General features: G+C 40.6%; 1 protein-coding gene across 3 annotated transcripts in view; it reads left to right on the top strand.

Annotated features, from left to right (window-relative positions):
* KIF18A (kinesin family member 18A) overlaps positions 1 to 26,982 on the top strand; it is a 76,945-nt gene extending 49,963 nt beyond the window's left edge. For 2 of the 3 annotated variants that reach the window (XM_075837725.1, XM_075837724.1), the window contains 8 exons: positions 902 to 1,023; positions 2,226 to 2,464; positions 4,539 to 4,613; positions 12,879 to 12,917; positions 18,244 to 18,691; positions 21,679 to 21,783; positions 22,778 to 22,890; positions 24,204 to 26,982. In XM_075837725.1, coding sequence (XP_075693840.1) covers positions 902 to 1,023; positions 2,226 to 2,464; positions 4,539 to 4,613; positions 12,879 to 12,917; positions 18,244 to 18,691; positions 21,679 to 21,783; positions 22,778 to 22,890; positions 24,204 to 24,346 — 1,284 coding nt within the window. In that variant the 3' untranslated portion in view covers positions 24,347 to 26,982. The remainder of the gene's footprint in view (positions 1 to 901; positions 1,024 to 2,225; positions 2,465 to 4,538; positions 4,614 to 12,878; positions 12,918 to 18,243; positions 18,692 to 21,678; positions 21,784 to 22,777; positions 22,891 to 24,203) is intronic. The other variant, XM_075837726.1, reaches the window with a different exon arrangement.
* Positions 26,983 to 27,362: the final 380 nt, after the last annotated feature.

Genomic DNA, 27,362 nt, shown 5'->3' with positions numbered 1-27,362 from the left:
GGCATGTCGCCTCTTTTTCCCTTTCAAAGCTCGCGGGGAAAAAACGCCTCTGCCTTCCAATTGAAATCAATGGGAGGCGATTTCTGGCACTTTTTTGGCACCATTTCAGGCACGGTTTCCGCGCCAAAAACAGCACCAAAATACTCCGTGTGAACTAGCCCTTATAGAGCAACTCTCCGGTTTGGCTCATATAGGGGATCCCCTACCGGTGCCCCATTCATTTTAACAATATCGTTTTGGACATCCACTATAAGGTAATTCTATTCAAGCAATCTATTAATGAGTATGGTAAGTTTACTGGAAGTGAACCTACATTTTAATTCCGGAACTAATTTACACCATTCATTTTTACACGCATTGTACTCTTTGGACAGTGCGATGTTGTAGTAGAGTTGTGTTTTTTTTGGGTCTTTCTTTTTTTTTTTTTCTTCCCTGCTTGCTCACAGACGCTTTACATCTGCACATTCTTCTATAACATTACATAAAACTCTTTACAGTATCACATTATTTTAACATGCTTACCAGAAAGTCAATTATTATTATTATTTTTTTTCCTATTTTTGAAGGCCTCAAACATGTGAGTAGTGATAAGTGACAAGTTTCAGTATTGTAATATTTCTATTTTAAGTTCATTTCCAATAGTTTTCGATTTCTTCACAGATTTTACTTGTTAATATTTCATAAGCTTCTCTTGCAGAGTAGCCATGATCCTTTTCTATAAATAGCTCATGTGACATTTTCATTAATAATTTATCCCTACCAGTAGTTAATTGTAAAGGCCTAGAATAAGTTGGGCACTTTATAATCTCTTTCTCTGATAAGTGTGCCTGGACGTTAATGTATGCAATACTTAATTCTGCATGAAAACACTGATCTATTTTTTTTTTTATTTTTTTTTTAGGAGCTTTCCAAAGATTTACAATGTTGCCATTTAAAACTGGAGGTAAAAGATTTAAAAGCGCAGATCGAACATACGAAACTCCTTGTGTCTCTTCAAGAACGAGAATATAGATACAATGAAAAGTAGGTGCATATGAGGGTTTTTTATGTTGTATTATGGGTTGTTGGTTTTTTTCGTTCGCTTTTTGATTTATTTATTTTTATCAACTCAAGCTTGTCTTCATTTTGACAGATCTGAATCTATTGTTATTGACTGACAGGCGACATATCAAAGTGGCTTATTATCACGCTATAAATTCAACTGAATAACCTAAATAATTATAGTAGCTCTGTCTAGAATGTTTTTTAAAAAGAAATAAAAGTTAGAGGTTATCCTTTTTTGACCTATTTTGTCATAAAAATTCCCCCGAAAATAAGCTGATCATAGGTTGCCCCATTGCTGGGACCCCTAGCTATTCATTGAGGGAATCCTCGAAGGTTCAATTCCCTCACAGCGCCACCACAAAAATTAAAATGAAGCATAACACCCTCGCAATAAGCTGGTAATAGATGTATATTTCCAGATATTTTAACCTATGCAAGCAAACAATCACAGGAAATAAACAATCCCTTGAGAAAGATGAATGTGTACATTGAGAATTTTACCCACAGTAATATTAATAATTTGTGGAGCGGTATTGCAGCTCAGCCCCATTCACTTGAATGCGGCTGAGCTGTAATTCCCGATACAACCCATGGACAGGTGTGGCGCTGTTTCTGAAAGAAAGCAGCCATGTTTTTCTAATCCTTGAAAACCCCTTTAACTTTAGCCTAAATGGAAGAACCCATCCTAAAATGCTAAAAGAATAGTATCCATATAAGGCCCAATGCACATGGCCATATCTAGGATCCCGTATACCATTCCCAAAAAAATCTAAGGACCCATACTGTACCTCTGCATACCTCTGAATTTACCCAGTGTGAAGTATACTGCTCCGATGCGTTACGTAGAGTATATACAATACATAACACAGTTCACATGGAGTGCCTAGTGGTCTGTATTACAAACCTGCAGTGCAGTCTGTACCCCTATACACGTCTAATCACACAAAATAGCCACAGAACGCATAATCAAAAATAAAAACTACTAGTAGGCAAACAATACGGACCACCTTGTAATTGATGCAGTTAGGATATCTGGCTGCTAATAACAATGATGTTAAATAGTTTCAACCGCTGGAAATCCACGGTCTGATCTTCAATATTATCTCATCCATGGCTAGCTTTGTGTTCTGGTGACAAAATGTATACGTCTCGCTGATCATTTTTACTTCTTGTTTGTCCAGGTTGCTCAATACTTTTCTGCCTGCCTTCAGGAGGCAATATGAATTATTACAACAGGCTGGATTAGCAGATGCTGTTGTAGAGTCTGATTTCCAAGAATTCAAGCACCTGGTCCATAGAGAGAAGGCAGTCGTATGGGCCGACCAGACAATTGTCGTAGATCCGAACAAAATGGATTTGCCGGATATTACATCAATTCTGTCCTTTCCTCATCTGTCATACACACAGACCACTCCATGCCGTAAGATCTACTATGCTGTTTTATCTGATCATTAAAATAAAGCTCTACCTTTTGACTAACATCGGCCGTAGTTCAGGAAATGAAAACCTTCGCATCGTTGTAATATATAGTTTTGATGTTTTTGCCCTCTGTTTATTTTTATGCTTGTTTTTGCTCCATTAATAAGCTGATAAATCTATTATTATGCATTTCTTTTCAGTACTATAAGGCTCTGTTCACACAGGTTTTTGCAGGCAGAAAATTCTTCCTCAAAACTCCGTCTTGAATTTTGAGGCAGAATTTGATCTGCCTGCACGCCGTTTGCCACGATATTTGTCCGCAGCCATTGAGCGCCGCAGGCAAAAACGCCACGAAAAACGGTCTCCCATTGATGTCAATGGGAGGTCAGAGACGTAAACGCCCGAAGGTAGGGCATGTCGCTTCTTTTTCCCACAATACAGTTTTTCCGCTCGCGGGAAAAAAACGCCTCCGCCTCCCATTGAAATCAATAGGAGGCATTTTTAGCCGGTTTTTTTGGTGCGTTTTCCGATGCGGTTTCTGCATCAACAACCGTGTAACAAAACTCTTGTGTGAACAAGGCCTTAATGCATTATGTTTTCTTGCTCCTTTATGCCCTGTGAAGCAATGAATTGGGCATTCATACATTTAGCAGACTATTAAATACTCGTGATCATGAGCCAAGCGGCAAGGTGTATTAAAGGCTAACTAAACGTTCAACAAACTTCTGACTTGTCATAGTGACATGTCAGAAGTTTTGATTGGTGGGGGTCCTGAACACTGAGACCCCCACCAATCGCTAAAAGAAAGCTGCAGAAGTGATCGTGTGAGCGCTCAGCCGCTTCGTTTCTGTTCGGCTTTTTCCGGAAATCAATTTATCGGCGTACGGGCTCAATAGAAAATCTATGAGCCCGTACTCCGATACATCGGCTTTCCGGAAAAAGCCAAAACAGAAACGAAGCGGCTGAGCGCTCACACGAGTATGTCTGGCCCTGAATGTAACGGCGGTTGAGCCTGGGCCCTGCCGCTCCATTCAATGTCTTATGGCTGTACTTGGCTATCTCCATAGACTCAGTCACATAGACTCTAAATAGAGCGGCACCGCGCATGCTCAACCTCCGCTCCATTCTAGGTTCTCCTCACTGCGGCCATGCAGGTGGGAGGAATGGGGGCTCAGGAAAATGACACCTTTTTAAGGCTATTATCAGCATACAAGTGAAGCCGGTATTAAATAACTTAAGGGGGTTTTCCCATCTCTGAAAGTAATGGCATATCACTAAGATAGGTTTCTGATTGGTGGTTCAACAATGGTTTCGCACTACAGCCCCTTCAGTTTTTCCCCGCAGAGCGGCGTTCCCAGCCACCTTTCCCAGCGGGAACTACAGCACTTTTTATTCAAGTGGATGGGGCTGTGTTGTAGTTCCTTTCACATACGGGACCCTTACTGATCAGTAAGTGAAGACATGTATCTTACCATATCTTAGAAATATCATACACACCGTTACTTTCTCAGATGGAAAACCCCTTTAACTTGTTCTCAGTTAGCAGCACGTATTTTTTCTTCAGTCCACAGTAAAGACTAACTGAACATGCAAGGGGGGGGGGGGACGATACATAATTTATTAGATACATTATAGGTGCTGTATCTTACATTTGTTTGTTCTGTAGCCAATGTTATAGGCACCCTGTCATTTAAAAAAACTGAGAACCCCACTGATCGCTGGACAAAGGCGTGGACTCTGATCTGCTTTTTCGGCTCTCCTGGGAGAGGCAAGCAAAGTAATGTTCAGGCTCTTAGAAAGTTTTTGGTCCGTACAACGCCTCTACCAAAAGAACCAAAAAGCGTCCGGAATTGTGTAGAGAAATCATGATGTCTTGTATTTTTAGAGAGAGACTGAAGCTTCTCATTGTAATTCAATGGGTGTACTAAAAGTGTTTCAACGCAACCTATTACTATGCTACAATAATTTTTTTTTTTGTCTCTGATGATAAATTGAAAGTAAATCTTGCATTATTGATAGGGATTGTCCTTATTCATTTGTGCAACTGCGATGTAACAAAGTTATTTTTCTTGTAGGTGGAGAGAAACAGGTTAATAAAAAACCAAACCAATGCGCCGTGCCCGCTGTGAAGCCTTGTACTGGACACGAAAGTAAGTGCATTCTTCTAAATATCAGACACACAGCTACGTTATTAGCCCCTCGGCTCGCATTGTCTCCGGCTATTTCTTGTAGGAGTTCTGAATATATGACTAATACTTCAGAGTCTGCATTATTTTTGTTTTAGTTCTTGGGTTTACCTGGAAAATGAAATTGAACATCTGCAAGATCAGAAAGTAATAATTTCAGAAAAAGTTTCAGAATGACTGAGATATTAAAATCAAACTTCTAATGTCTTTAGACATTTCACTTAGACGTGCCGTAATTTATTATATACAAAAATTTATAGCAACGATTCGGGGGAGCGGCTTCAACATTTGTAGTGAAGTAGTCGCATTGATCATTGTGTGCATGTTTAGAGAGACAGACAGACCGATATGAGACTCAATTCATTTTACAGAATCCTTATGTTTTGCTTTTTAGTCTATGTCTATGTAAAATCTGTCGTCTTTATTATATTCATTACCTCATTCAATATCCGCACGACAATTGTAAACAATCCGACATGGTCCCTTGCGACCTTTTTTCCATAGAGAAACAAGTTGCAGCATGGTAATCCTGTGACTTGCGGGCAAAGCTGCGTTGCCATGGTGCCCTAGTGGCGGTAATGCCGTGATTTTACTACGACTTTAGGGATGTGCCGTGTTGTCCTTACACAAATCACATTACTCTGTTGACTGTTTTGTGTCCTGAGTCATAGGCTCTGTCCACATAGCACTTGAGCCTTCTGTTGGAAGGTTTTCCCAATGTATGTCTCCAATGGAAGGCCTTGACGTATGCCTCTGTATTGGGGGTATATAGTGGCATGTGTCAGCCGTAGCCTCCCAAAGTGTGTATATATATATATATATATATATATATATATATATATATATATATATATATATGATAGATTTTTTTTTTTTACGGTGTTCCTCTGTTTAGAATAGCGTAGTCTAATACACTAATCTATACAGTAAAAACAAAATAGGTAAACTGGCTCGACATAATCCAAAATGACACTCTTTTTGGGATACACTGGGTGAAGGGGGGCCTATGGATTCGTTCAGCATATGCCTTCGGAGCTTTATGTGAACTCAGCTTTAATTCACCCTTTTATCACCTCTAACACTCTTTTAAAGGGGTATTCCCATCTTAAATGTGCGGCTCAGCTCTTTCCGGAACACTCAATGTTCTACTTCAGAGGTGGGGCCCACACGTGTATCTGTGCTTTACACCAGGGGTTATGGATTCACAGGGAATTCCTTTTTCTTTAAATTTTTTCACAATTATATATGTTTTTTACATATAGATGGTTTGAACTTGTAATATATATATATACACACATACATATACACACACAACTTTATTTTACTGTATTTTACTTTTTTTATTCGTTCCCCTGGGGACTTCAACCAGAGATCGTTGGATCGCTTGCACGCTATACTGCAATACTGATGTTTTTTAGCATGTTGTAATTTTCACAGGCTTCTTTTAAGCCCTGCTTGAGGCAAGGAGCACAAAGATGACAGACCTGGGAGCCTTCATTAGGCACCCAGGCTGCCATAACAACCATAGGCACCCCTCAATTGCGTTGGCAGCGATAGCACGTCAGAGGGGGCCGACTCACTGTTTCTAATGGCTTATATGCCACGGTCCCCCTTGTTTAACCCCATCTAAGGGGTTAAACAAGGGGGATCCCGCTCGTTACATTGAAGTGTCGGCTGTTTTATACAGCCGACACACACTTCTTATGGATAGCCCGGTCCATACTTCCCCACCCGACCTCTGCAGTGTGTATACGGCGGATGTCGGGAGGGGGTTAAACTTGAAATAGCTGCCGATACCGTTCACAAATATGCATTTATTTGGTGCAGTATGGTCTTAGGACTGAAAATATAAGCTAGCGATCACAAGGGACAGATATCTTTCTAGACTTACTGTTAGCAATCCGATTAGGGAGCACTACAGTGAGCCCCTCCTCCAGCCTGAAATGGCTGATAACAGGGAACGATAGATCTTGATTCAAAATCTTATTCAATAAATATTCTGACCAGTTGAACAAATTGAGGATTAAAAGAGAAAAAGGTGGCGCTCCATAGCGTGGAACCTTAGTGAGTTTGGATGAACATAAAATAAAGTTGAACTGATCACCTGGTCAGGATGTGCTGAACAGGCACAACCCTGTGAATAAGTTAAAATGATGCAAGCTGCTTCTTTCCCTGGTGCCAGATCCGTGAGTAACGGCCGTAATTCAGATGCAAACAGTAGGAAGAAAAAACAGGGCGATTGAAGCGTTGCCAAACATCACAATCGGACTTCCAAGTAAAGATGGCAGTATTTATTGGGAAGTAACGGACAACGCGTTTCAGCTTCGAACCGCAGCCTTCATCAGGTCCTAGAGAACTGATGAAGGCTCCGGTTCGGAGCAGAAGCGCGGAAGTCCGTTTGTGATGTTTAACAGCGCTACAATCGCCCTGTTTTTTCTTCCTACGGTTTGCAGTTGAACAAATGTAATATAATATAAAACTACTATTGGTAATTATGGTTATAATTCAGATTATTAAGAGAGACGCAATATTTTGTGTCCCACGATGGATTTTATTTTCCGTTAGACTTTATAAGCCATGAAAACTGAAGGTCTCAATCCTAGCTTGATCCACCGTGGAAAATATAATAATGTGCTGACAAGAAGCCTCACAATATGCTTTAGCTGTTATTAAAAAAAAACAAATAACTAAAAAAAACTGCTAGGACATTCACCCCGACCCCCCCCCCCCCCCCATACCCGTCAATTTAAATGAGAATTTATGTAGATCTAGTTGCACCTTCTGGGGATCTGATTCTTAGTCTTAATCAGTTCAATATGTTGGAACGGAAGGTGGACTTTGCACGGAAATCACAAAACCCTCGGCCACCTGTTAAACTGTGGTCATTAGACCATATTTAAAGAACCATATTTAATATCCAGCATAATTGTATGGATTTCACTTGTCAACAACAGCACCAAAGTATTTATTACTTGGCCACTTCCTCCGTCGTATTTTGTTGGGTTTACAGCATATTCAGTTTCAAGAATAGCTGATCTAATTTTGCTTCATATTGTTGCCAGTTCTTATTGACTACAGCCTGTAACATTGGAGAATTTGTCCAAAAAGTTACTCCATAAACCTTCTACAAAAATAGTTTATGTTTAGGTGCCAATCATGAATCCTTTATTTCCATTTACAATGACCGGCGTGCCGTCACATGCAAAAATTTCCAATTAAGCGCTTCGAAGACTTAATTTTCTATGGCCAGCTTTACTCAAATGATATACCTGGTTGTATGTGTCAACATTATGAATTTTATGCCGAATTTTCAGCAGCTCTGCTTAATATTTGATGTAAGAAACTTGTAGACATTGTGGTCTCCCACAAGAAGGTTGTTCCGGTGACATCATCGGGTGTGAACTCCCAGTATAATACACTTTAGATTCCCTCTTCGGTATGTTCCAGGGTGGCAGATGGACCTTAGGCGTCTTATTGTATACATTTATACTTGAACAGTCCTACATTTACCATGCACTGCAAAGTTTACAATGCTGACACCTTATGATGGTTTGTTGGACCACGCACCAAATTCATTTTATACTTTTTGCCGTTTCACGCTCGAGCACAGCTGCACGGCCTGATTGGAATATTAAAAAAAATGCATATGGTATTTATATTACAGGTGATCCACGTAGACATCTGTATTTATTTTTGGGGGTGTTTTGAGTATTAAAAATAAAAAATCCTAATAGAAAATTTACACTTATGTCCAATTCAGTGCCAATTGTCGTAGGATTCCCCCGTCATCTGTTTTTCTTGCATAAAGTAGTTTGTACATAGTTACATAGGTTGAAAAAAGACACCAGTCCATCAAGTTCAACCTTTCTCAATAAATTACCCGTTATTCATTGCTTGATTAACTATAACCCTCAATGCCATTCTTCAATAAATTAGCATCTAGCCTTTTTTTAAATGCTGACCTATTATCTGCCATCACTACCTCTAGGGGTAGGGCATTCCATAGCTTCACCACTCTAACTGTAAAGAACCCTTTCCTATATTGATGTCTGAAACGTCTATTTTCCACATGCAATGCGTGTCCCCTGGTCCTTTTGTAGAGTCCTTGGAAAGAATACCTTATGTGCTAGTTCTTTGTATTGACCACACATATACTTATACATGTTAATAAGATCACCTCTAAGGCATCTTTTTATCCAAGCTGAACAAGCCCAATTTTTCATTTAATAATCTAGTTGTAACTCATTTTCGTATGTCTTTTAGTAGCCTCCCTGGTTCTGTGGAATCCCATGATTCTGTGGTTGTGTACCACATGATCCCGCTCAGCCAGCCAGAAGCTCTGAAAAGGATCATGTGACATCTATGAAAATTCATAAACACGAGTCACATCACATGTTCCTTTTTAGAGCCGCTGACTGGCTGAGACAGATCATGTGATGCACCATGTGCCTCCCCAGAGCCAGGAAGTGCTTTCTTTTTAGCCCCTCCTGCTTGATACTTTGGGGGCTGTTTATTAGGTGTAATTGTATCCACTGGTAGAACTCTATTAGGGCACCATACTAATGTCCTTATTATAATGACTGGTTCTTTATAAGATGGATTTTTGTAATCTTAAAAATACATTCTTAACCATAAGGCTAGTCGCAGACTAACATAACACGGTCGCATTTAGCATCTAGATTTTGTCCGTAACACCCGGCCTAACCACCGGGTCTTGCGGCCGTAATACGAACATTAAAATGGTGCCACAAGAAACTGGCCTTAGGGTTGTAACCATAGTTGTGCTTGGTAGATCTCACTGTTGTATCCATTGGTGATTGTTTATTTATTGGATGAAGACTCAGAATTTATTCTAGCTACTTTGTCTGTTGTGTAATGAAACGATGGTATCTGCCGTCAACATGTACTATCCACTAATAGTCATTATGATTGTAGTTCTTGACTCCCACAAAACTAATTATATTTAATGTAGGTGTCTAGTTTCTATGCAAAATGGTAGTTTTTTTTTTTTTTTTCTTTTCATCAAACACAGCCACGAGGGAATTTGCTATCTTGCATATCATAAAGCTAATCACTAGCAGTTTGTGTGTTTACTTCTTTCTGGATTTCATGTAAGTTTCGGTTAAAGCGTGGGCTGTCTTCCCAGAAAATGATCTCTCTCACTTCAAACATCACCCAACATCTCCGCTTAGAAGAGGCAGACGTTTTTATGGTCCGTCTTCTGGCTTCTAGGTTGCTTTTTGGTTCACTTTAAAGTTTACTTGTTACAGACCACAGATTAATGTTATGATGTGAAAATGTTATACTAAAGCTCCGTGACGGAACAAGACGATTGTAAATTGAATGTCCACCTGTCCACCTTTTAAAACCATGCTGGTTTTATTTCTAAAATTCTAAGTTAGTTCTTAAAGAGGTTATCCCGGATTTGGAAAAAAGCAGTCATGTTTTTCTTAAACACTGCCACCTCTGTCCACAGGCTGTGTGTGGTATTGCAGAACAGCCCCATTTACTTGAGTAAAGCTAAGTGGCAAATCCAAAAACAAATTATGGACAGGTGTGGCACTGTTTCATAAAGAAAGAAGCCATTTTTTTTCTAATCTTCAACAACCCCTATAATAGCGTTTTTTGGTTTTTTTTCTGAAACCAATCCAAAATCCCTTATGTACATGGATGTAAATGATACAATTCTGAGTGACTATAGCTGTTACTAGGGGAGGATAGGAGCTACCAAATGTATATTAGGAAGAATTAGGGTATGGATGGAGGGAAGTATGACTGCAGAATCAGACCACAACTAGAGAGTTTGTAGTCTGTTACCATAGAGACACCTAAGAGCAGAAAAAACAAATTAAGATTTTTTTTTTAAATATAGACTATTTGCAAAGTTGCTTCAGTTCCCATATCTGGATATCTACAAACAGTACTTCCAGGGTGATATATGAATATTCAGAGCTTTATGTACGCATGCCACGTCCATAGATGGAGGACATATGTCCACATAACCACAGTCCCCAAGATAAGCTCTTGGGAAATGAATTCCAGTCATGCTTGATTCGCACTGCAGTGTACGTTTGGCGTTTAAGATGATCGTTTGGTCTAAGCATTCTTTACAGTTGCCAACCATGACTCCCATTTGTAAGGAAAAAAAACAGTGTGGGGGGAATTTATTTTATACGCCAGTCTTAAGGGCTTATTCAGACGAACGTGATATACGTCCGTGCAACGCGCGTGATTTTCACTCGCCTCGCACGGACCTATATTAGTCTATGGGGCCGTGCAGTCTGTCTGTGATTTTTACGCAGCGTGAGTCCGCTGTGTTAAACTCACGACATGTCCCATATTTGTGCGTTTTTCGCGCATCACGCACCCATTGAAGTCAATGGGTGCGTGAAAATCACGCGCAGCGCATGGAAGCACTTCCGTGGGACGCTCGTGATTCGCGCAACAGCAGTAACACTATGAATGAAAACAGAAAAGCACCACGTGCTTTTCTGTTTACAAACATACAAACAGAGTGTCATAATGATGGCGGCTGCGCGCAAATCACGCAGCTGCGCACCATATGATCATGACACACGGAGCTGTTTAGTGCCTTTTGCGCACGCAAAACGCTGTATTTTTTGCATTCGTAAAACTTACACGCTAGTGTGAATCCGGCCTAAGAGTAAGAAGCATGTTTCAGACGGGATCCTGTTCCACAATTGTGGCACAACGACTGCGGCCATGCACCACCCCACCCCCCCCCCCCCTTATCGCTACTATTCTCCCCCATCACCTGAGGGATGAAGATTAACCTCTTTGTGTTGAAAGCATAGTTGACGAATAATAATTTAAAAAAAAAAGGATGCCAACCTGGATATTAGGAATTTGTCTACTCCATAGAAGTCAATGGTTATGTTCAGCGTATATGATAGGATCAGTGTGAATAGAGCCTAAGAGTTACAAAGTCATGTGTTTATTTATAACACCCCTGAGAACCATTGTAACTGCACTTAAAGCTGAACTTTCAGGTTTTGACTGGAATTCGGATTTAATTTGTAATTTCGCATGAATGGCATTCCTTTTGGCTTCTTCCAGCCATATCATTAAATTAATACTCCTGCATATAATGATTTGCTATTTAAAGAGGCTCTGTCACCAGATTTTGCAACCCCTATCTGCTATTGCAGCAGATCGGCGCTGCAATGTAGATTACAGTAACGTTTTTATTTTTAAAAAACGAGCATTTTTGGCCAAGTTATGACCATTTTTGTATTTATGCAAATGAGGCTTGCAAAAGTCCAAGTGGGCGTGTTTAAAGTATAAGTCCAACTGGGCGTGTATTATGTGCGTACATCGGGGAGTTTTTACTACTTTTACTAGCTGGGCGTTCTGACGAGAAGTATCATCCACTTCTCTACACAACGCCCAGCTTCTGGCAGTGCAGACACACAGCGTGTTCTCGAGAGATCACGCTGTGTCGTCACTCACAGGTCCTGCATCGTGTCGGACGAGCGAGGACACATCGGCACCAGAGGCTACAGTTGATTCTGCAGCAGCATCAGCATTTGCAGGTAAGTAGCTACATCGACTTACCTGCAAACGCTGATGCTGCTGCAGAATCAACTGTAGCCGATGTGGCCGACACGATGCAGGACCTGGGGCAGGAAGTGAGTGACGTCACAGCGTGATCTCTCGAGAACACGGCTGTGTCTGCACTGCCAGAAGCTGGGCGTTCTGAAGAGAAGTGGATGATACTTCTCGTCAGAACGCCCAGCTAGTAAAAGAAGTAAACACGCCCCGATGTACGCACATAATACACGCCCAGTTGGACTTTTACTTTTAAACACGCCCAGTTGGACTTTAGAAAGCCTCATTTGCATAAATACAAAAATGGTCATAACTTGGCCAAAAATGCTAGTTTTTAAAAAAATAAAAACATTACTGTAATCTACATTGCAGCGCCGATCTGCTGCAATAGCAGATAGGGGTTGCAAAATCTGGTGACAGAGCCTCTTTAAGTGTGTGGATGAAGAATCTGCTTGTAATGTCCTTTGCTGATTGTCTTGCTATCGTTGTGAGAATTTACAGATTGTTTTTTTTATTAATCTGAGTCAATGCCATGACCTATTTTTCTGAGCTCATTGAAACCTAGGCATTCGGAATAGGACGCAGGGAAGCGCTGGACCAAATACGCCATACAAGAGGAGACATAGAAAAATCTAACAAGTGTTTTCCTCTTGAAATTAGGCACTTATGACCACAGAGCAAGAAGTGAGCACCTGTTCGGTAGGCAAGTTTATACGCTTGTTTTATATGTAGAGTTGATGGATGGTTAAGAGTCGGGCCTCATGCACATGTGCACTCTATAGGGCACAATATTATCCCCAGTAGCCATGCTTCTAGGCGAGAATTCCTCCGTAATCAGGCCACGATTTCATGTGAATCATTTAGAAAAAAAAAAACCCTGTGTGCCCTCGTACATGGACTATAGCAGTGTATGCCATACAACACAGATCTTTAATGTGGCTGCGTACAAGAGACCATAAAGGTAGCACGCCGATTACGTTTTTTTATCGTCACCCCAGTTTGAAAAGTACACCAGGTAAAGGTAGGGCAGGTAATCTTTTTACCAGGAGCTTTGTTGCCGAATGATCTCCTCCGATCCTGGTATGCGTTATGTCACGTGACTGCCCGATACCTACAGCTACTGCTTTGTGGACCCGAAGTAACTTTCACTATGCATTCCAGTCAGACTTACATAGTGAAAGTGACATCCGGTCCACACAGCAGACGCAGTAGGAGTCAGGCTGTCACGTGATATAAGGGCGGCCTGGATCGGAGTACTTTCCAAAGTGGAGCCACGATAAAAAATTTAAAAAAGGCAGTTTTGTCTTAAACCCTGCAGGGATAACAATACTTCAAACATGCAATGCAGTAGTCCAATATATGATAGGGACCTGTGACTTTGTTCATCCTGATCCTCCTGGTTCATATCTGCTAGAACTACGACTGTGAGACCATCACTGGCAGAACATTGAGAGAGGTAGGAAGGAATGTTACCTCACATAACAGTACAGATTTATAGATCATCTGTTAGACCAAGAGAGCTTAGAAATGACTGGATAGAGTTTTTGAAAGTCTTCACCCTAGGGGACAACATTAGAATTGACAGATGTAGCATAGAAGAAGGGGTTTGTTATTTCACACAATGTGTCTGTGTTCTACTAGCGACTTTTCATAGGACTCCATGTAAAGCTACTGAGGTATCTTAAAGTGATTCTATCGTTGCAGCAAACTTCTGACTTGACATAGCGACATGAGAAGATTTCATTTATGGGGTTATAATGGGATATAACGGCACAATTCTTCTCAGGGTACAGCACATAGTCCAATTCCCTATCACTTGGCTAATAAACCCGTGAACCTGAAAGCCATCGGGTATCTGCTTCTCCACAATTCACTAATATCACATTCATTTGGTACATGTTCCAGGGAAAAAAAATGTTTGAAGGTTAGTAACCTAAAGCTATATATATATATATATATATATATATATATATATATATATATATAATATATTTATTTTTTTGCTGATGGAGTTTATTGCCGCGCTCCCTTCACTGGACATTTCACATTATTCTGCAAATAATTAACCCTTTAAAGAAGCTAAAGCTCCGCACCAGTCCCAGGACGCAGTGGGGATGATGATTAAGAATAATGCAGTTGCTGCTTTGACTTTTCTAAAACTTTTACCGATTTGTACCGTTTCCTTTACACCTCATCTGCATCGACGACGTGAACAAATACATCTGTGGTGCTAATATTTATTTAGTTGCACAAATTTAGGTTACCACAGAGACCATGAGTTTGAAATTCACCCACACTACTCCTTTTGACATTACAGATAGGTAGCCATAGTTACTCCAGGCAGTCCTGCCTCTTTGTTGTAAAGATTTGCTGCATATATGAGTAATACTTGGCATGTGATGTTGGTGATTAATGGCCTTTGTTATCAAATTAGCGTTGGCTTTTTTTTTTTTTTTCTAAAGTCATATTCCAATCTCTCATAGATGTAAATAATCTGGTACATTGTTGCCCGAATGCCGCAAACATTTTTGTTAATATACTTGTCGAAGATTTTTTATTTTTTTTGTAATGAATTAAAGGGCTTGTCCCAGGATGACAACCTCTGTCCATATGCCCTAGACGAGGCTTCCCCTGCCGACAGAAGCGGATCAGCCATGGATCTGGCTTTTTTCACCCACCCGGTGTTCAGCTGAGCCGGCTCCGCTTTATAAAGGGGATTTTTTTTGTCCGACAACCCCCGCTTTTGCTACCATGATTTCTCACACAGGATGTTTGTTTCCATTCACACAGCAAATGGTTTATTTTTTTGCATTATGTTTCAGTTGTGCATTTGTGTGTCATTTACCTCGTCTCCCTCTCTGTTACATTCATCAAAACGGGGGAGGGGGGGTGACTACCAATTTTATTATGTGTTCTCTACCACCCATAGGGTGGTGTAAAGAAGACAAATGCGTCGAACACACCTAGTGAGTTGCACCAAATATATTATGCCACAAGCGCCGTATTGATACATTTGGCGTCATTTTCACCAACTCGAAAATTACGACACTAAGGCCTAGTTCACACAGTTTTGTGAGGCTTTTTCTTCAACAGTCAGGGGGGGGAAAAAACACAAGCGTTTTTGGTCAAAAAACGCCACAGGCTTTTTTTCCATCTGCCATTGATTTTAATGGGTTTTTGGAGGCAGAAACTGCCTCAAGATAGGTCATGTCGCTTTCTTTTCCAGCGAGCGTTTTTTTCCGCTCGCGGGAAAAAAAACGCCTCCCAATGAAATCAATAGGAGGCGTTTTTGGACATTTTTTGGTGCGGTTTCCAGTCAAAAAGCGAGCCCAAAAAATCTTTGTGAACAGGGCCTAAGGATAAAATCTCCTCCAATGTTAAAAGGAACCTCTATTGATAACACCAGTTGCATCTCCGGCAGAGCTCCTTTTCAGGAGAGGGTTCTTAGGGTTGCTTAAGAAACCGGACTGACCGCTTTACCGGTTATGTCTCCCATCGTCCCTTTTGGCAGGAGACGCGGCCAGCATCATCATTGAAGGTACCCATTATAAAAAGGAAAAAAAACATCTTGTTTACTACAGGTTTTGGTTTTCTTTGTGCAGTAGTGATGCTGTTTTACACCATCACCTTGGCTTCCGATACATTTTTTGATGTTTTCACATAGGGCAATGGCTATGACGCGGCTTCAGTCACCGGTTGCTGGGTGTTGAGGCATGGCGGCTCCCCTCACAGGAATGTGTGCTGGGAATTGGCCATGATATATTGCCCTGTGTCTGCATTTAATCTCACACAATGGAGGAGTTTGGTATAAATACATTGGAAAAATATGGCAATTGGGCCTTGTGGTTTTCTTTTTTTCCGGTGTGTTTCTGTTTAAAAAGGTGACCGGGGCTTCAGATTTACTCATTAACTATTTTTTCAGCCTGTTCATCGCTTGCGTCGTGGTTGTGGTGAACGCTGCATGGGGGGAAGATGCTGAAACACCACACGCACTGTCGCCAGTATTAATGAATAATAATAACCATCATCTTTATATAGCCCCCAACGTGTTCTGCAGTTCTTCACAATTGAGATAGTAAGTCTATGTTCACATTTGTGTTGTGGCTTTCCTTCGTAATGGAAGCCACAATAGTCTGCTGGCTACGTTGTACGACCACCGATGCGAGACCGAAATGCAACGCAATTTTTCCCAACAAATTTGCCGGGGCTGCTGATTAAGACTCCAAACTACAATGTGAATACAGCCAAGTAAACTGACAAAGTTATAAAATCAAATGATCAAACAATGAGCCAAAAGGAGAGAGTTGCTGGCCCGTATGAGTTTACAATCTAAATGGAATGAGAAATGGGACACAATTGGTAAAAGGTACAAATTTTTCATCCAGATGGGCCATCACTTGTGATGGCAAGGGGGATATAAATATAGCTGCAGCCAGCCTCGTCACCCACCCAGAATCTGAGCATACACTGTTCAGAGTGATAAGACAATGGTAACAATTTGAGGAAAGGGTGGAGTGGAGATATGCGACTCGGTCATGTGTTCAGGCGAAGGACTATTGTTATGTGACATCGTCCGCTTTGCACGCTAAATGTTTGAGCAGCGAGATCCACAGAATGAGTGCAGCACGGGAGAAGTCCTGCAGATGAGTGTGAGAGGATATAATAAGGGAGTATGAGAATTGTAGGTCGTTGGCTGAGTGAAGAGCACGGGTGGGTTGGTAAATGGAGATGAGTGGACATGTATGACGGTGCAGAGCTCTATAGACAAGTAGAAGAGTTTTGATTTCAATTCTGCAAGTAACCGGTAACCAGTGTAATGAGCGACCGAGGGCAGTGGTGTTTGTATAAGTACTAGGCAATTTCCATTTGTTGCAACGTCCGGTTTCCTGTACCGGAAAGACCATGTCTCCTCTGACGGAGGCTCTGAACACAGATGTGAACGGAGCCTAACACCGCAGCACGCTGCTCTAGCTCCAGGTGACGGCTTGTTTCATGCAAGACTAAAACTGAAGGAAACCCTTCTATTACTTCCATGTACAAGAGCCTGAAATCTGTTTCTAATAAAAATCTTGTTCTGTTCCCAGAAATATTATCTATTAACTGATGGAAAAGCTCAGGGGTTTTAATTTTTTTTTAGATTTTTCGTGATACTCCTGATTTTAGACAAGTCTTGTTTAGCGTTCAGGCAGAGCGGTGCTTTTGTTCTTACTTTGTGACGAGGCGGAAATCATTCTGTGCCGTCCAATTTAACTCTTTTCCTGCACATTGTAAATCACTTATTGGAATAAACTTGAAATGTATTTATTCCAGCAGCCGATGATCCAGAAGTTCTGATAATACGACACTTTCTAAAACAGAACTGTAGGATTATCTTCAACTTTACAAGACCCGAACCTGAAAAATGAGCAGACAGAATTAATTAGGAGACTCTTCTAGTATAAAAAAACATATTGATGTGACTTTTTTTATTTTATTTTTTCCCCAATGCTCTTCACTATATTGTATATGCTTTTCATGTCACCACCAATATTTAAAAAACGTAAGTTGCGACCAAATTTTTAAAGAAAACACATTGGCCAACATTAACTAAGCAGTTTACACCAGCTTTTAACGTAAACTGTGACAAAAAAAAGGTGAAACTGGTGATGTGACAATTTTCTATAAAATTTGCTAATTTTCTCCCTTACCAAATTTAAAAAGTGGCCGTGGTTTCCAAGGAGACATAGTTTAGGCCACATTCATTAAAGTAAACTAAGTAAAACTGGTGCAAATTTTGGCGCAAATCTATACCTGCTCATAACCGGCGTAGATTTTTTTTTTTAGTTCAAAATGTGGCAAATTTATGAAGAGGAGTATGATTTTTAATTTGGCGCAAAGCACGCCAACTACATCCTTTACTTAGACTGGTGGAAGATACAAGCAATATTTATTTTCTACATACTTATATGAAATTAATAAAAACTTAAATGAAGTACATGATGCATTGCTGTAACCTTTTTTTTTTTTTTTTTTTACTATTTTATAGATGGCCCTTTGATTGAAGCGAAGGAAAATATTCCTCCAAAGCCAGTAGAATTTGTTGTCCCTCGTAAGAGGACTAGAAGAAAACTCATGGATTCCCCAGAAGCTGCACAAAACATTGGAGCATCATCACAAGTTACCAAAAGCAACGATGCTGAAGATTCGATCAGCGAGGAGCTCACCCCCATTGTTTACACCCCAGAAAACTTCAATAAAACGATCACCATTACAAAAGAGGTTACAAATATCCCAAGTATTAGCCATTATCTGGGAAGTACCAGCAGCTTTATGGCGCATGACAAGGAGGCCCAGAAATTTGGTTTCACGTTTAAATTAAAGACTGGATCTGAACAAGTGGATATGGACTCTACTGTTACCCTGTCTCAGGGCAGCAGTAACCTGCACATAGATACACAGGGCAAAGAGACTCGGCCTCCTACCATCATGCAAAGGTATTTGTCTTTAAGTAGATCAAGATTTATTAAGACTGCCGACTCCCACGAGTCAGATAAAGTACGCAGCGTATCCAACCTAGAACCTGCTGGGAATTCCGCAAGAAAAATCGCACCAAATTGTGCAGGTTTTCGGGTGGAATCTCCCGATACAAAAGCAGTGGTTGACAAAATAAAAGTTAATACTTACCCCCGGTCGTTGTTCTAGGGACACATCCCTCTGTTCTTCGTGCAGCCCGGGTCCGTGGATGACGCTGCAGCCCATGGGACGTTGCAGTCTGTAATTGGCTGCAGTAGTCACATGGGATGAAACGTCATCCCAGGAGGCTGGCCTGGAAAGAGAACAGAAGAATTCATCACTGTGATGCCCTGGGGTTAAGGCCTCATGCACCTGATGGTAGCCATTTGCACGGCCGTGATTTTCGGGTCGGACGGCCGCAGAGTGCCACCCGTGGGACGCCCGCAAATCACGGGCCGTGCACATAGCCGCGTGCATAAATTTCTATGTGCCCGGGCTCTTGGGCCATGCATGGACCGTGGAACCCACGGTCGTGTGCATGGGCCCATTGAAATGAATGGGGCCGCAATTCACCCACAGATTTGCAGGTGAATTGCGGCCACCAAAATAAGTTTATGTGCATGGGGCCTTACTGTTCTCTATTTTATTTATTTTGAAACCAAAAATATGGTTCTGATTTGCGTTTTTTGCGGCGGAATCGCAGCGTTTCCGCCACAAAAGTTGCAATGTTTGCTACAGGTTTTACCTCCCCTTTGAGTTCAATGGGGGAAAACCCGCAACAAAAGAGCAACGAATACGCAGCATAAATTGACGACGTGCGGTTTTTAACGCCGCAGCATAATTTATGAACGTTTTCGCTGCAGAGTGTGCAGTGTGTTCAAATCTCATCCACTTTGCTGCTACTGTAAATGCTGCGGAATTTCCGGACACCGTGTTCCATTGCGGAAACTCAGCAGCGTTTACGCTACTTTGGAACCCGGCCTAAGACTGGTGTTTCATATGCCTGTCTGAAAACAAAATGGAGTTTGAGTGAATTGCACCAAATTTATTAAAGCATGCACGCCTCCAAATAAATTTGGCACATTTTAGATTGTGCTAAAGTCAGAAAATGAAATTCCGCTAAATAACAAACAGGCATGTGCTCCAAGTAAATCCTGCCCACTTTTCACTGCATTTTTTCCAAAATGGCAAGTATAGATGGCGTGCACCATGATTTGCGAATTTAAGCCATAAAATAGACGCGAAGCTATTGATAAATTCCTTCCTATGTAGTCTTCCCTACCAATACTGCCGTATTAAGGATTTGTCTTCATATTAGTATGTCTGCATTAAATGACTGATTATATTTATAGGAGAGCAGGGTTGGACAAATCTGAGAAGCCAGGTAGCCAACGTGCCTAGAAATTCATTACTTGGGGCCGGTTCACATCAGCGTCGAGGTTCCGTCAGACTTTTCTGTTGGAGGAACCCATCAAGGGCAAGGCAAACGGAAACCATAGGTTCCGTTTGCATTACCATTGATTTCAATTGTAACGCTTCCATTGCAAATGGTTTGCATTTGTCTCCATTCCGTAAGGTCTCCGTTATTTTTGTGGAATCAATAGTGTAGTCGACTGCGCTATTGATTCCGCAAGAAAAATGAAAACTTACGGAACGGAGACAAACGGACACCATCTGCAACGGAAGCGTTACCATTGAAATCAATGGTAATGCAAACGGAAGCTATGGTTTCCGTTTGGTTTCCGTCCATGGGTTCCCCTGACGGAAAGGTCTGACAGAACCCATGAACGAAACCCGGACGCTGATGTGAACAGGCCCTTATGCCTAAGTTTTTGAGTTACATTCTATTCGTTTTTACTGCAAGGACTAGATAGTCAAAATTGTTTCTGGAGTGGTCTAACTGGGTCCTAAAGCCTATAGTAATTATTACATGCCTGAAAGGGATTCTCCACAACTGGAAGATTTTGTTTTATCTGGTGCAGTAATAGGAATGTGTGTGTATACATGTAGCAATTTATACATATAATAATATAAATCTTGTCCTGGTGGAAGGGGAGAGCTGACGGGCAGGAAATAGTTAGCCATGACTTCAATGAGTCTTTTTATTTGTTAATATAAAGTTATCATTCTGTTATGATGTATTATTATTCCTTCACAAAAATTTAATCTTAAACAACTGTCTGCCCTCTCTGCAATACTGGCATATAAAAAAGAAAGAGAAGAAATACCAAGAAATGAAGGCCTTTCTGCTGCAGTCCCGCAGTCATTATCCCCTCAATCCCTCTATCGCCCCCAAATTATAGAGGGAGATGCAGCCTGATCTCCACAGGAAAAAATTCACTACGATGAAGTTGTTGGTCCTAAAGAACTCAACCCTTTTAGTGATTTTGCGCAAGTGGTGGTTTAACAGTCCTTAAAAAAATAAAATAAAACGTTTATGGCGACGGTGTTTAAGTGTTTTTACTCTGTAAAAGTAGTAAAACATAAAATATATACATTTGTAGTCCCTCTGGCCTGCAGAATAAAGTTTACATGTCATTTTTACCGCACGTAGAAATGTTTTAAATCTAAGCTGAAAAAAACGAAGGCGGAATTGCTGTTTGTTTTCAATTTCACCCTCACATTAAATCGTGTGACTAAAAAATACAATTTGTCCCACATAAACCAGTTATCATACGGCTATATCGACGGATAAATAAAAAAATTGTGGCTCTTCAAATGTGAGAATTAAAAAAGCAAAAACGAAAAAACGAAAACGGTCTGTGGCGCCAAGGCTTTAAATCCCGGGACCCTGTGTCATGGATTTATGTGGTTCTGAACAGGTTAAGGACAGATCTAACCATAGAAGTTAACCGTATGTTGTACTTCTCATGTGTTGTACTTATCATGTGTTGGCAGGACCCCACAAGGAAATGTTCATATCATACATAAGCGGTCTTTATTAAGGTGACCAATTCTATCGTTTCAGACTAGGACTCCCATCGTTATTGAGCCAGAATCTAGGAAAATTAAGTGAAAAGCCGTCCTATATGGCAATGACTTCTGCTGCAGAAAGAAAGAGAAAGTTATTAAGGTGAGTTACATTTCTTGTATTTCATGATCAAGTGGTTTATGTATATATATATATATATATATGTGTGTGTGATATATATATTCGCAAATACCAGGCATTGCTGGTGGCTATAAGTAGTAAAAGTATAGCTTATGCCTTATATAATACTGATGATATTGGCCACTATCAAAGTAAATAGTTGCAAATATTAAATTGAACGAATGTAGAAGGGGGTTTCATTTTCTTTAAATAAAAAAAACCTAATGTTAACCATATAAAATGTGTGCACAGCCGTCTACAATTTGACTTCACACCACAAGATATTGTAAAATAGTCTATAGCCTATAAAATGGCCTGTGGCTACCTTCCTGCCTGATAGGTCTCTATAGGATAGAGATCAGGTGGTGAATAGCTGAGAGGCACCACAGGGCCACATCCACAACACTCCTATACCTATAGGTGGCAGTAATATCCGCGCCCTGAGCCAAATCTAATAGAAAATCTCACTTAAAGGATGCCTGGACATCTCCTGGCAGCTGCTTATAGTCCACTCCAGCTTAGATGGTCTCGTGGTCCCTGCCTCAGTATTGACGTCACTGTGTATACAGAGACCGATGGAGACACAGGCCTGTCTACACTGCAGTGGCGGGGGCTTTAAAAAGTAAATATGGGCTTTTATTTTGGAGTATAAGCTGTTGCCATTATGAAATCAGAAATGTTGGATAGTAAACAATCTAGCTCTATGTTTCGGCTGCAACGGCCCGTTACGTGGTAGCCCCCAGCCCTTTTTTATATAGGATAACACTGGATCTAAACCGCGTAGAGCTAGCATAGTCACCCACTGGATATGACGCTAACTACTAAGCAGCCACCCAGACATATTAGGTTCTCCTCTGCTGTATTGGATACTGGAAAGAGACTTTTTCTAAAATGATGAATCTAACTAAACTTCCCGATAACGCAGAGATTGTACCAGTGATTTTTGCATTTTTTTTTTTCCCTTGTGTATTTTCAGTCTTGCTGCCAGCGGTGCTGTAAAAGAGGAGAATGTAACACTACCTGTACCGAAACGCGTCAAGCAGGACATCCCCATCAACTGCAAAGCACTGAGAGTGAAAAGGGCAGCAGGTGAGTGTCAAGTGATAAATGATGATATGAATCTCTCACTTTTGACTGTCTGGTGGACGCCTGACATTTCCAGGTTATCATCTTAATGGTTTGTTGCTGTAATCAGTCATCTAAAATATTGTCTAACGGTGATATGTCCTTTATGTTCTGAAATGGCAGATTCTCTGTTCTAAAAGACCTGGTGTGGAGATAGATCTATCTATCTGACCGGTTCGGATTTTTTGCAACTGTTGTGTCATGGTAGCGGCTACATGCGATTAAATTCGCAGCACCGCCACATTCACTTTCCTTACTTGCAACACAGGCCGCCAAAGTCACCATGTAGCCCTTGCCTTATGGTCCAGTTTTCAGAATTGGGACTGTTAAAGTATGGCGTTGGAAAGTATATAAGTAAATCTGCCTTCCTAAGGATGGATTTTCTGTCAGGATAGATTCTGTGTAACCTCTTCCAAGGTCACTATACATATTAGATTAAAAAAATGGGCTGTGTGTGCTGCAGGCTGATAAATAAAGAATAATCGTTATTCGGCTGATCATTTGTAATGTGCGATTGACTGACGAAAAATCTCCACCGCCGCAGATCAAAATTTCAGCAAATTATGTGCCGTTATTTGGTCAGGTCTGCAAAACGGCATGACCAATTAAAGTTAGATAATCTGAAACGATTGAAATCGGCCTTTGCGGATGATCTTCATCTTGTTTATGGCTTTACTTTTCTTTTATGGGATGTGAGGATTAATGAAGATTTTAGTTTTGTATTTTAACAAACCAATCTTGGAGAGTAGAATATATTGTGGAGTTTGTATGTCAGAAATTCCACCATATAGATCTATTATAATGGTACAACTTTATATTTAGCATTAAACAGGTTGTAATATGAAGACGACCCATTTTTGTAAATCAGCCGATCGCCACCATTTCTAACCCTGGCAGTAAGCGGTTATTACCGTGGAAAGCGCATCATGCCGGCCATTTAAATGAATGGCCGACAATGTAGTGCATGGACATGCCAGATCTGCCAGAGTAGGAGCCACTGTTATATAGTGGCTCTCAATTCTGGATCATAGAGAGGGGTCCCAAGTGGGAATATAGGGCATATGGACAGGGGTTGTCCTGATGGGAAGATCCCCCTTTTTTTTCTAATCCCATACAACCCCTTAAAGTTGATGAATATGGGAACTCATGTAAATATACAGAATTTTCCGTCCTTTGAATCAAAGCTGTTTACAAATCTAGATTCATATAGCTACAAACCCTAAGTGCCTTTGTGGTGTTCCACTGCGGTTAACCACCAAATATTTTTTCCATTGTAGGGTTATCAAAGAACAAGGAGAGCATCGCACAAAGGCGTCTGCCCAGGAGTATTTCGGAAGGAAATATAGCAGGTTCTAAAAGGAAACCTTTCTCATTCCTTGGATCATCTCAGCAGTTTTTACAAGCCGCAAAGAAAAAATAGTCTGACACATCTGGAACACATTCTCCAGCTCAAGAACTAGAAAGCCTGGTCATGTCTTACAAAAAATACATTTTATATGTACAAAAACACAGAATAACTTGTCTTAATGTGCTTTTTTTTTTTTTAGTATTTTAATTTTCTTCCGTCCTTACGCCTCGCCAAGTTTGTAAGCGAAGACTGCGCCATCAGAGTTTGGTTTTAAGATGACTGTGTGGCTTTACTAGTTCTTGGATTCCAGTGTACTTGTAGAAGAGGATGGATGCCATCTGTTTCCTCTAACATGCACAAGCTATGGGGAATTATAGTTTGCCTTACGAAGTAGATTGTAGTCTTAAAAGAACACGCCGGGCAAAACGAATACATTGTTATACTTAGCGCAGGACATAAGGGGGCGGAGCATGACACAGGGATTCCCTCTTTGGCGTTCTTTGAACCTCGGTGTCATGCTGCACCCCATACTGAGCAGACCACAGGGATCAGTTTTGCTTGAAATGTTTCTTTAAAAAAATAATGTTGCTTTGCATAATAAGTCCAACATTAACACCTTTTAGCCCAATTTTTAATTTTATTATGATTTGGAAATATTCACAACTAGAGATGAATGAACGGTTTGCCATTGAGTTAATCAGTTCACAATTTGTCAGCAATTCGGATGATATGGGAGAATCTATTTACCAGATTTAAGATCGCTTTTGGGTAAATAGTGGTATTCCAGTGAAGGCATTTTCTGGATTATCCAGTGTTCAGCGTTGAGGCGTATCTTTAAAGCGGTTATGTCGCCTCTCATGTCTTACTTAATACTTGTATTCTCCATTAAATAAAGCTTTATTCAGACGATTGTGTGAAAAACTGCAGTTTTTCACGGCCGATTTGCACCCATATGGGACCCGTTTTCACGGATCCCTCATAGACTTGAAAACGGACCAAAATAGGACAAAAACAATGACAGTGTGAATAGCCCCATAGGATTATAGGCAGCCGTGTGACAGCTGTTAAAAGAACAGCCGTCACATGGCCAATTTATAAGTTCGTATGAATAAAGCTTTACAATTCTGGAACATATATTTTCTGCGAACGTCTCATTGTGCCATCCCTCTGTTATTCCTCCTAGAAATGTATGAATAAATTGACAACTGGGTGCCATCATTCCCCTTGTTAAATGGGTGTGTCCCTTCACAATCTCACTCTGCCTGCACTGATTGGACATTGTCAGTCTGTGTAGGGACACACCCCCAATTGGTAACACCCAGTTGTCAATCTATTCATACATTTCTAGGAAGAATAAAAGAGGAATGACACAACGTTAAGATCCAAGAAAAGATGCTCCAGAATTGTTATCTTATGGGTAATACAATTGTTTACTAAAATAGACAAGTCAGGAGGGGTGACAGGTCCTCTTTAATTTGTGTATTTAGTAAAGCATTTACGTGGACTTTAGTTCCCGCAATTCATATACACAGGAGTTGAAGAAGCTTTGATCTATACTGCTGTTTGTCACGGGTTCTGACACTGGTCCTACCTGTCATACAGAGGAAGGAGGGTCGGAAACCGGCCGGTTTTACCTGTTGCTATTGTTTCGTGATGACTAAAAAACACATTGTGACTCTTCATGGTCAAAGAGACTACAATAATAGCTCTAATTTGATGGGAACTCTGATCAAATTTACTATGGACTGCTGTTTGTCCTTCATGTTAGTTACTTCAGTGGCAGCCAAAGCAGTTGCTCGATGTGAGGACCCTGCAGCAGGCACCCTAGATCTCAGCTTCTCTGGCTTCTATGGGATAAGAGTGTTCAATATTGGGCTTCGTTCTAGTGAAACCTCAAATTTTGGGTAAAGTTTTGACTGACTTTTTATTTCCTCTATAAACAGCGCTTTTCTTTTCCGTGGGCTGCGTCTTGTTTTGCAGCTCGGTGTTTTGTAATTGATTGTGGCTGAGTTGCAATACCGGACACCACCTATGGACAAGAGTGGCACTGTCTATGCATTTTCTGGGGAAAAAATTTATTCTCCTACCTATAATTTTTTATATTTTTCCTTCAAATATCCAGCTAACTACCAATACATATAGTGAATATACATCACTGTCCTCTAACCCCACATATGTGATCACTTCCTACTGGCCGAACATGCTCATAAGGTGCACAGACAGCAGCTTTTCTTAAATACTGACAATTTTCTAACTTTCCCTGTCCTGTTTTCCATGACATTTCACTTTAGCAAAGTGCATTTTGTTTCCCTTTCACTGAAAATGCATTGTTAGACACCGACTACTCATGCAAACGCTTTTATTGGCAGTGCAGGATTTCCCCACACGTTGCGGTAATGTAAAAAGCATTAGCATTATAGCTGGAGATCCCAGCACCAATTTAAAAAAAAAAAACATCTACAACTTTAAGAGGTTCCTGTAAGCCATGGTTTTTACTAATGGTTTCTGTGAATGATCATTATGAGCGCGATTTTATTTTTAAGCTGTAAATATTGGTTTCCTGTGTTATTAATATAATTTTTTCCGTGTGTACTATAAGTGTGTACAGAGCTGCGTCTTGTAAATAGCCTGTCTGTTATTAGTCGGAAATATGTTTTAAATACATTATTTTTATAGTTGTTGTTATTAAAGTATTTTTTTTTTCTTTATCTCTTTGTTTTCTGGGTTAAAGGCTTTGAAAACGTCTTTTACTACGTAGGCATATTTGTAATGCTCCAATTCATCTAAAATAAAAATAAAAAATGAAGCATCTAGCCTCAATCGCATTGCCACAGGTGTATAAAATCCAGCACCTCGCCATGCAGTCGTCTTTACAAACATGTGAAAGAATGGGTCGTTCTAAAGAGATCACCGAATTCCAGCGTGGTCCTTTAATAGGACGTCACCATTGCAACAAGTCAGCTTGTGAAATTTCTTCCCTCCTAGATATTCCACGATTGACTGTGAGTGGTATTACTGCAAAGTAGAAGCGATTAGTAACCACTGCAACTCAGCCATGAAGTGGTAGATCACTTAGTTACAGAGCAGA

Source organism: Rhinoderma darwinii, chromosome 9 (genome assembly GCF_050947455.1).
Source record: "Rhinoderma darwinii isolate aRhiDar2 chromosome 9, aRhiDar2.hap1, whole genome shotgun sequence".
Lineage (NCBI taxonomy): Eukaryota > Metazoa > Chordata > Amphibia > Anura > Rhinodermatidae > Rhinoderma > Rhinoderma darwinii.
The sequence above is the reverse complement of the archived record's forward strand: the minus strand, read 5'-3'. Positions and strand labels throughout refer to the sequence as shown.